We start from the raw sequence: 9851 nt of genomic DNA, 5'->3' as shown, positions 1-9851 counted from the left end.
TTTTCTTTATCCTCAGCCCAATTTTACAATGAGTTTCAGTGTAGTGTAAAATCAAACTAAACATGTGTCTGAGTCAAACCAGCCACTAGCCTCATTGTCATTGAGTGGGTTAAAGTAAAATGAAGATTATTAGAAGGTCATTAGAACAGTAAATCTCTAGCAGAGGCTGTCCCAACATCAGATGAAAATAACCTGAAAGGGTGTCAAGAGGCTTTGTTGCCACTTTTATAACTTTACTCACCATTGCATTAATTTCATTTCTAGATACACAATTTATAATTCATTTTTGATGTATAATTGTTTTTACCTTTATGTGACTCAAGGAAAGGAAAACATAGATCCTCTGACTTTTCTTGAACCCTCTTGCATGAAACTGAACAAGGTGATTGATTTCCAGGGATTCTACTGTTGGTATTGAATCAAAAATTTTGTTTACAGGAATGAACAAAAACTTCATGTTGAGTAGAAACTGACTACTTTATGCAGTTTGTGTACTTTAATTTGAAATTATTTGGAAATAAAATGTTATTTTAAATAATGACATATTTCTTTACATTTAATTTTGGACAATGCAACAAAAGAAAACATGAAATCAATAAAACTCATTAACCACCAAGGGTCATTGCTCCTGGAGGAAGAATCTGTCTATATTTCCATTTCATGAGGTGATCAGATACGGAATTTTCAGCTTTGCGGGCTACCTGGAAGTGCACTCATGTTTTAAGGACCGATTACTCGGAGTATCAGAGAATAGTTCCCACAGCCTTAACACACTCATGGCCTTCAATCATGAGAACGGCAGCCGGTAAATGCAAGGCCATTTCCAGTCTGTGTGATGGAACGGCTGCGCTGGTTACCTGCTCACTGGTGAAACTGATCAGTGGGCGGGAAGGGCTCGGTGACGCGACGGGTGAGGTCACCACCACCGAGCCGAGCCGAGCCGAGCCGAGCCGAGCCGAGCCGAGCCGAGCCGAGCCGAGCCCGAGCCCGAGCCCGAGCCCGAGCCCGAGCCCGAGCCCGAGCCCGAGCCCGAGCCCGAGCCCGAGCCCGAGCCCGAGCCCGAGCCCGAGCCCGAGCCCGAGCCCGAGCCCGAGCCCGAGCCCGAGCCCGAGCCCGAGCCCGAGCCCGAGCCCGAGCCCGAGCCCGAGCCCGAGCCCCCGCCCCCGCCCGCGCCCGAGCCCGCGCCCGCGCCCGTTAGTTGGGCGCGCGCTGGGAGGTTGCTCGAAGCCGGCAGCCGGACAGCGACGGACGGGTAATGTGGGCAAGCGTTGTCGGGGGTCTGAGCCTATACAAGTGTCATGTTGTTAGAACAGGGCGGGTCTTCATTTGACATGCGTGTAGTTGCGGCCAGAGCCGGGAGTGTGTTTACCTGGGAGGCTGATTTGGGTTGGGGAGAGTGAGGAGAAATCCTCCATCACACCTTGGAAGTGGGGCTTTGTGAGCGGGACCATCATTTGCTGCCTGTCTCTAATTGTTTTACGGTCCTGCATTTTACGCTTTCTGTGTTTTCTCTATAATCCTCACTAACTACCCTCATCACAAGGATTTTATTCATTGTTACTGCAACAGGAAACCTATTGACTATTGGACCCCTGACAGTATGCCCAATAGAAAATCCAGCCATAGTTTAGAAGACGTGCTACATTTTTCCCTGAAATTTGAAAGTGACTGTTAACTCTTTCCAAGTTCTGATAAAGGATGTTTTATTCCCCTGAAACTTCCTTTGTGTTTTTCTCTCCACAGATGCTTCCTGACCTGATACGTGCTTTTAGAATCGTCTGTTTTTTTTATTTCAAATTTGAGCGTCTACAACTTTTATTTTTCTGCACTAATTGCGCTCTACGAATTTCTGTGTTGTTATTTTCAAAAGTATTGGGGCATATTACTCGCTCTTCGGGATCTTGTCGGTATGCTTGCCTGGGGGTGGGGGTTGGTGGTAGAGGCATTATCCAAAAGCAGAACATAGTCCAGAAATTGCTCTCTATAGGGGTCGTTGTAGTGTTAAAGTTTATTGTCAGGTTACCCATGCTCTTTATGAAAGTCTACATCAAGCAGTTTTTCAGCAATCAAAATGGAAGGCCCATTTGTTCACATGTAAAATATCTGCTATGTCCTTCACCTGATAAATGTTGAGCAATATAACAGATTATATTGTTTTGGGGATCCCAAAGATCCTCCAGCAACTCAAAGGTTGGAACAGCTGGTGGGATGACCACGTTTACTTTAAAAAAAATCTTTGTTAGCTCTTCAACTAAATTACCTTGTATTTTGCAGTGTTTCTAACCATTGGCATCATACTTTCCCATTTTACCCCTCCCCCCACCCCCAAGCTAGCATAGAAAGTAAGAATTTCATTTCTGAAATTCATAGAGTAGTATAGTCAGGTTTTCCTGCTTAACATCCTGCTAAAACTGTTGGTTTCAGCAGAGGAATTCCTAGAGCCTCAGTTTTCTTCTATAGCCATGCTAAATAGATCTCAATTCTTCAGTATTTCTAAACTTGATCTACTTCTGACATAAATATCCAAAGATCTAACCTCTATATCCCTTAAGGAGAGAGAATTTTAGTGATCATCACTTTTTGCAAGAAGAAATTCTGATGCATCTTAGTTTTAAACAGCTGATAAAATGGAGAGCTCAAGAGGAGAGAGTAGGAAAGGTTTAGAAAAGGGATTGTGGAGTGGGGAGCAGGTGTGGATATTGGGAGAGTGCTAGAGAGAGATTGACTTGTGAGGGGGCAGGTAACAGTGAAAACAATCCTATGGAAGATCTAAGAGTCAGTTTAGGAAGAGGAGTATCATGGTATGACTGAGAAAGATGAAAGGGTCATGATTGTTTAGAGCTGCAGAGGTTGAGCGCTGAGGATGAGGGCTGGTGGCCCACCAGCTCAGTGAGTCCCCCCGGTCGGTAGGTTCCGGGATTGGATATCCGTGTGAGCAGGGGACACAAGAGCCGATGACCCCCTAGATACGCTAGTTGATTAGCCCCATGGCTTGGAGTTCAGGGTCCTGTCACCAGATAGTCCTGGGGATGATATCAAAGCCCAAAGGTCAATTGGAAGTCCAGAAGTTGAAACTAAATAGCCAAAACCCTGGGCCCTTGGCTCAAGTCTGAAGTCCACTGGGGAAGCCAGAGCCCCATTGACCAGAAGTCCACTGGAGGTCCGGAGGCCTGTTGTGTGTGTGCAAAACTGGATGAATGAAAGTGTGGAAAGGGAGTTGCTTTGCTGCTGCTGTTTGTTCCTTGCTGTGTTCTGTTTTACAGCGTTCTGAGTTGTTCTGCTGAGCATGGTGGGCACGTTGTGTTCGTGCTGGAATGTGTGTCAACATTTGTGGACTGCCTGAGTGCATCCTTTGGCTGTGCTGGTTATTAACACAAACACGCATTTCACTGTATGTTTCAATGTACATGTGATAAATAAATTTGATGATGAATGTGGAATGGAGAAATGAGGCTGAGAGGGGAATGGAAGACATAAATACAAAAGGAGGAAATGGTAGTTTGCAAGAGAGTGTAAAGTATACCATTCAACTTGCTCCACTCTCTTTCCCATGTCACTTCAGCTTCTCTGGCTCACTGTTTATTTCTTGATTTGTTTATTTGTCTTCCCACCTTTTTTTTATTCTGCTCCTCTCCTGTTTCCCTCGCTCTTAGATCAAGACCAGATATATTTGTGTGGTTCTGTGCTCCTCTTTGAAATTTTCTAGCTTCTTCCATTTTGAGTTATAAACCTAACAGTGTTCACAGATGCCAGAACAAGCACCCAGTGGGGTGAGACACAAAGGTCAAGGACAGCTTCGATCCTCCAGTTACAAGATGATTAAATCTCAACAATTTACCTCGTTTTGATCTTGCATCGTATTGTTTACTTGCACAGCACTTCTCTGTAGCTCAGAATTTATTCTGCATTCTCTTACTGCTTTTCTTGTACTGTCTCAGGGCACTGTTGTAATGAAATCATCTGTATGGATATCATGCAAAATGAGTTCCTCACTGTCCTTCAAAATGAGAGAATAATGAAGCAATTTATCACCTACTCAATTGTCCTGATGACTTTCCGAAACAGTAAACTCTGTAAAGGTCTCAGCAGACTTGAAAACTACAAACGTAACACCATTAATCTGGAACAGAGTAAAAGAAAGCAGGGATCTGTGGACCAGTTAGTGTAACAAATGTCTTTTGGGAAAGTGCAGGTCCATTATCCAAGACACTTTAAGCAAGTTATAATATAATTTGAGAGTCAACTTGGCTTGTGAAGGGCAAGTTATATTTGATTTTTTTTTGGATAAATCCAGCAGTGTGGATAAAGGAAGTGGCATGGTTGGATTTCTAAAGGGCATCTATTAAGTGCTAATTAAAAAGTTACTGCCTTTATATTGAGTGTAATATATTAGGATGGATGGGCATTGGTTAAGAAGGAGAGTAGGGATATAGGACCCTTTATATGCTGGCAACCTGTAACTTGTGGGTCATCAGTGGGTGCTGATATCTCAACTACTTCATATTTATATTGCTGTTTAGATGAAAGGGCTGAGTATTGTTCCAAAATCTTTAATGATGTGTAGAGATGTAGGAAAGTAAATAGTGGTAAAAATAGAAAACCATTGCCAAGGTACATAATCAGGTTGGGTAAATCAGCGAAAGGACGGTAAATAAATCTAATGTGGAAAAAATACAAGAATAGAAAATCATAATATTATATGCTGTTATGTTAATGAATGCTGATGTTCAAAGATATCCAGTGTTATCTCAGAAGCATAAAAAGTTAGTGTGCAGATATAGGAGGTAATTAGGAGGAAAAGTGAATGTTGGCTTTTACTTGCAAAATTGGTAGAGGGTAGAGAAAGAGATGATTTTCTACAAGGAACATAGAACTGAAGGCACAGTCTTAGAATAAAATGTTTACTATTTAAAACTCAGATGAGGAGGAACAACTTCTTTCAGCAGGTTGTGAATCTTTGGAATTTTGTACCAGGGAACTGTGGACATGAATGCTGAGGTGTTGCATTGTGATACAGTATTTTTAGTGAGCTGAAACATTGTTGCATTTGACACCAATGCCAAATCCCCTGAAGAAATGTTATAAAATTGGTCAGAAACAAGTCTACAGTAATGTTATACACCAGAAGTTAAAACTAAAACAGGACAGTACTCAGATCAACACAATTTCTAAAAATGTTACCTGCAACATTAAGTGAAGGACAGTGGCTTTTAAGGACAAACTTCCTGTGTAGTCAGACAGCAGCAACACTCACTTTTCTAAAGCTGCATTCACCTACTTTTGGTCCACTGCATTTAATGCTAATGTTTGATTTGAGGCTCCCATGCAAGTTTGTAAAATTGGCCAGAAGTATATTTGAAATACTTAAAGTAGTTTACAATAAGAATGCTCAGTAGAGACTCATTTGTTTCCCAACAGGAGCTACTGACTATTACAGTATTGTGATTGATACTTCTTTGACAAGTTGTACACTGGAAATGTTGTCAAACTTTAAAGGACACATTCCCATAGCAGACATAGACCAGTTGCATAAAAGGGTTTAGTAGAGGTGAGGGGAAACATAGCAGAGGGTTAATAACGTGATCTTTAGTATTTGTCTTCATACTTCAATGTAATTTACTGTCCTGATTGAGTTCCGTGCTATGAGAGGCCCTGCATCATGGCAAGTTGTGGGATGATTAGTGTGCCAGGTAATGCAGCATGATGAATGAAGTGCATCAAATTAAATGCCTCCAAGCAATGATGGTGCACAGAAAAAGGATGGTAATAAAATTCTGACCATCACAGTGACTGCTGTCTTCATTATGATATGGTGGAGTGGTCTGATTTCTTTTCACTGATTTCTATAAACTGTTCTGTGATGGAGAAGTACAATCCATCCAGTGGGTAACTTTCTTAGTACTATTAATATCTTCATTATGTAAAAAAAACTATACAGTCTGCAACTGATTTTTGTCAATGACATGTTTATTGATTGGTGTTGGTTAGAACGAATGGCCTTTGATAATTTTAATGGAAACATTTGCCTTGCAGATATAATGATACCTAATTTGAATTGTGAATGCAATGAATGTTTAAATATGAGAAGTTAGCAAAAGACAGACTAATTATAAGGTACATTATATTTGTAGTGCAGTCGTGTGTGTTGAAAATTACTCTCAAGCATAAATTTGTATGTTTAAATATCAATCATGCTATCAAAACATTTGCCAATTAGTGTTCTCTCTATTCATTTCAGTTTTGTATCTTCTAAATTTGGGCAAAGGGTGAAAAAATCAAATTCAAAATGACTCAAGATACTTAGATTTTTAATTGCTTCAGCATGTTTCTTAGTAAAATTATGTTAGGTTAATATAAATATATTGCCCTAAGCAGCATCATATATTCTTGAAGTTTTATTTTTTGTTTCATAAATGACATGCTGTTCATTTATTTAGAACAGTACCCCAATTCTAAGATTCTCATTAAAGGTGTAATAATAGAAGATGGATTTTATCTTTGGAGCAACATTAACCTTAATCCTGATGAGCACATCATGGAAGAATCCAGTAATGGTGAGAGAAGAATAAGTTATGAATGATATTTAGTCATTTGTTGTTATTTTTGTAATACAAAATACTTTTAATGCAGGTAAATAGTTCGACAACAAAGACAATACAAGGTTTGTTTCCTGCACAGAATATAAACCCAGATATTTACGGATTTGAAGGTAAGTACATAACAGATCACTTATTTAAAAAAAAAGTTAATTTCTAGATTTAGAAAAGTGGAAATCAAGAATGTTGTAATGAGAAGAAATTGAATTTGTTTGAGAGTGGCTTCAGTATTTGAAAGAAACCCTTAACACTTATAAAGTTTCATTTCTCATTGATAGCCTAAACTTGACCTCTTACTTCTGCATTTGACTGCTTGTTTCAATGCCCTTTCATGATTACTTGCTTAACTTAAATTATTTCCATATTTATTAGGATATTGCCATTTTTACTTACAATGGAGAAGGAGGCCATTTTAGCCCACGCTAGTTCATAGAAAAATCCTATTTCTCTGCTAAATTTCCCGACAACCTATTTTTCGTATTTCCCATTCTAGGTACTACTAGTCACCCACATACAAACTACAGCGGCTACAGTCACCAACAATAATTACAGGGAGTATGTGCAGACTCTAGACACGGCACCCAAGTTCAAGATTGTCTTTGTTGCCAGATCCATGAGGCAACAGCTCTTGTAACTGGTCCACTGAGTTCCTCAAGTCATTCTTTCAGTGAAAAGAAGTTTTCCTTTAATTTCCTTCTTCCTTACTAGTGTCTCTTTTCTGTCATTAGTAAGGAGGAAGGAAAATCAAGGAAAACTTAATATTTCAACACATAAGGCATGCACGAAAGTCAGGAAAGACCAAGAAAAGAGGAGAGGTGGAATTACTTGTTAAGGAAGATGCCGCCTCTCCTGACCTCTTTGAATGTGCTTTGTCCAATGTTTTCACTTTGAAAAACAACACGTTGATGCCATCTCTGTTCTCTGACTTTGAACCACTTTCTTATTAACTCTGCTGTTGATCTGTTAATTTCTTTGGTCTTAATTTTGCAAACCAGTCTTTCGTGTAGAACTCATGAAGCCTGTGTTTCCCTGTTTGTAAAATCAAAATTTCTTATTCCCATTTTGTAAGTCCAAAAATGACCCACCATATGCCTGAGCTTGCAGGAGATGTTTTGAAGAACTATAGGACTGAGTGATACCATTATAAAAATAAAAAATGCTGGAGAAGCTCTGTAGGTTAGGCAGCATCTGAGGAAGCAAGACACCTGTTCCATTTAGTGTGCTTTCCCTTTTGAATGATTCAAGGTAGCTTTAAATGATTCAGGCTACCTTTAAGTGATCTTCATCATCATTATGTGCTATATCGTATGGTGTGGGCAATCATGGTCTTTGACCATGATTGGTCTTGGTATATTTTTCTACAAAAGTTTGCCATTGCCTTTGTCTTTACAAGACAAGTGACCCCAGCCATTATCAATACTCTTCAGCAATTGTCTGCCTGGCGTCAGTGGTCACATAACCAGGATGTGTGATATGCACCAGCATAGAAATTTAAGTGATATAAATCTCAAAAATGCTTGCAGATTCTTCAAATAAGAACATGTACTTGATCTTTATGAAGTCACAGTTGTAAGTGAGGATTACTGCATAGAAGCTTAACCTTTGTGGTCATTGCTCTGTCTTATTATGGACCACTCTAAATGCAGCAGAGTGTATGGAGGTGCAATGAAAGGTCAGCCTTCAATGTCAGCAGTGGCTGTAGTGTAGCATGGAAATCAATATATTTATATGATTGGCATCTTTAAATATAGCTGTATCAAATTCTCCAGCTGGCAGTCACACAACCAGATAGTGCAAATTCACATCATTTACTATAAATGGGACTTTTGACTTAGCAAGAAATCTTAGTTGGTGTCCTACAGATGAATTTTAGGGCTTTTGCTTCCAATAATCTGGAGGCTGTAGCCTAGAAATTCAATCTTTTAATGCATGGACAGAAATTGTATTGTAGAGTGCTTTGTTTCCATAAAATTTTGAGAACTCAGAATCTATTTACCCTATTACATTATGTTAGTGGTCATTTCAAGAGGAAATCTTGCCAATTGTGAAAATAGACCAAGCAAGTCTGTATGTGATGCATGTTAACCCATCTGATATTTCCCTAGAGTTAGATAAATTTCTATTAACATCACTAGATAGGTAACCACATGGACAGAGATTGGAGCTCGGAGCTCGGTACCATGTCCTTCATCTACCAGTATCAGTAGAATTGGGGGCACAGCATGCTATGTCATGATTTTTTTCCCACAACTTAAAGGGAAGCTCTGTTGAAGATGTAATTAGTGTAATGCCCTGGTTCATATTTTTTTACTGTTATGCTGTATATATTTCATTTTGTGCTGTTCTATGTGAGCTGTTTGATTTCAGCTTGTTTGGGTTACTGTTGAAGATAAAAGAGAGGAGAAATGTGTTCCGCCCAATTAGGATGGTCCAGTTAAGGGGAGGTTTCTCTGGTGAGGGACACTAAGGTTGGGCTTGGAGCTTTTGTTTGAGAGAAGACGCTGGGGAGAACTGGTCGTAGCATATGATTCGGTGGGAGACCCATTTGTTCAAGATGGATTGCGAGTGACGTTCAGAAGGTGGTGTGTGCTTTCACATTGACCGAGGACCCAATGCGTGAGTGACAGTGAAGTTCAAGATGAGCTCCAACTTGTGTACATTTGACTGTTTAATTAGAATGGGCCCTTTCTGTTATTCTTTACTAACCCTTTAGTTAAGGTTCATAAACATAATTCCTTTAATCATATGCAGTGTACTGTCTGTTATTTCCCGGCATTAATTTGTAACAGGGGAGCAAATTACACAGTGTCCACACAAACAAGGGGTTTAGGGTGGGCTTGTGCCTCAATCACTTAAGTTTGACGGGGCCAGAGATTGTCTTCCCTAGACTTACGCAGCCAAGGATACCAGGGTGTTTCAATATAATAGAGAAGTAGAAATAGTTTGTTCAGTCCTTTTCATCCACTCTATTATTCAATACATCACGGACAATATTTTACATCTGTATCACTTCCCAGCACTAACTTCATATTCTTTGATTCTCTTAATAATCAAAATCTATTGAAATCTATTTGTCTAGAATATAATTCCAAATTATCCCCCACTGTAATCCATGATTCTAGACGTCTCAGCAAGCTCAAACATAATTTTTGCATCTACCCTGTAAGAATTTTAATGAGATGCTTTCTCATTTTTATAACTGTAGACATGGTCTGTTAACTTGTGATCAAAAAGTAATCTCCTCAATCCAGGAAT

General features: G+C 39.6%; 1 protein-coding gene across 5 annotated transcripts in view; it reads left to right on the top strand.

Moving 5' to 3' along the window:
- Positions 1–1177: 1177 nt before the first annotated feature.
- Positions 1178–9851, top strand: part of LOC140205050 (low choriolytic enzyme-like) — a 131664-nt gene continuing 122990 nt past the window's right edge. For 3 of the 5 annotated variants that reach the window (XM_072272161.1, XM_072272164.1, XM_072272166.1), the window contains exons 1-3: positions 1178–1252; positions 6443–6554; positions 6631–6709. In XM_072272161.1, coding sequence (XP_072128262.1) covers positions 6486–6554; positions 6631–6709 — 148 coding nt within the window. In that variant the 5' untranslated portion in view covers positions 1178–1252; positions 6443–6485. Of the gene's footprint in view, positions 1253–6437; positions 6555–6630; positions 6710–9851 lie in introns of all 5 variants that reach the window. The other 2 variants (XM_072272163.1, XM_072272162.1) reach the window with 2 other exon arrangements.

The sequence above is a fragment of the Mobula birostris genome, chromosome 11 (genome assembly GCF_030028105.1).
Source record: "Mobula birostris isolate sMobBir1 chromosome 11, sMobBir1.hap1, whole genome shotgun sequence".
Lineage (NCBI taxonomy): Eukaryota > Metazoa > Chordata > Chondrichthyes > Myliobatiformes > Myliobatidae > Mobula > Mobula birostris.
This window is presented reverse-complemented; position numbering and strand designations above follow the sequence as displayed.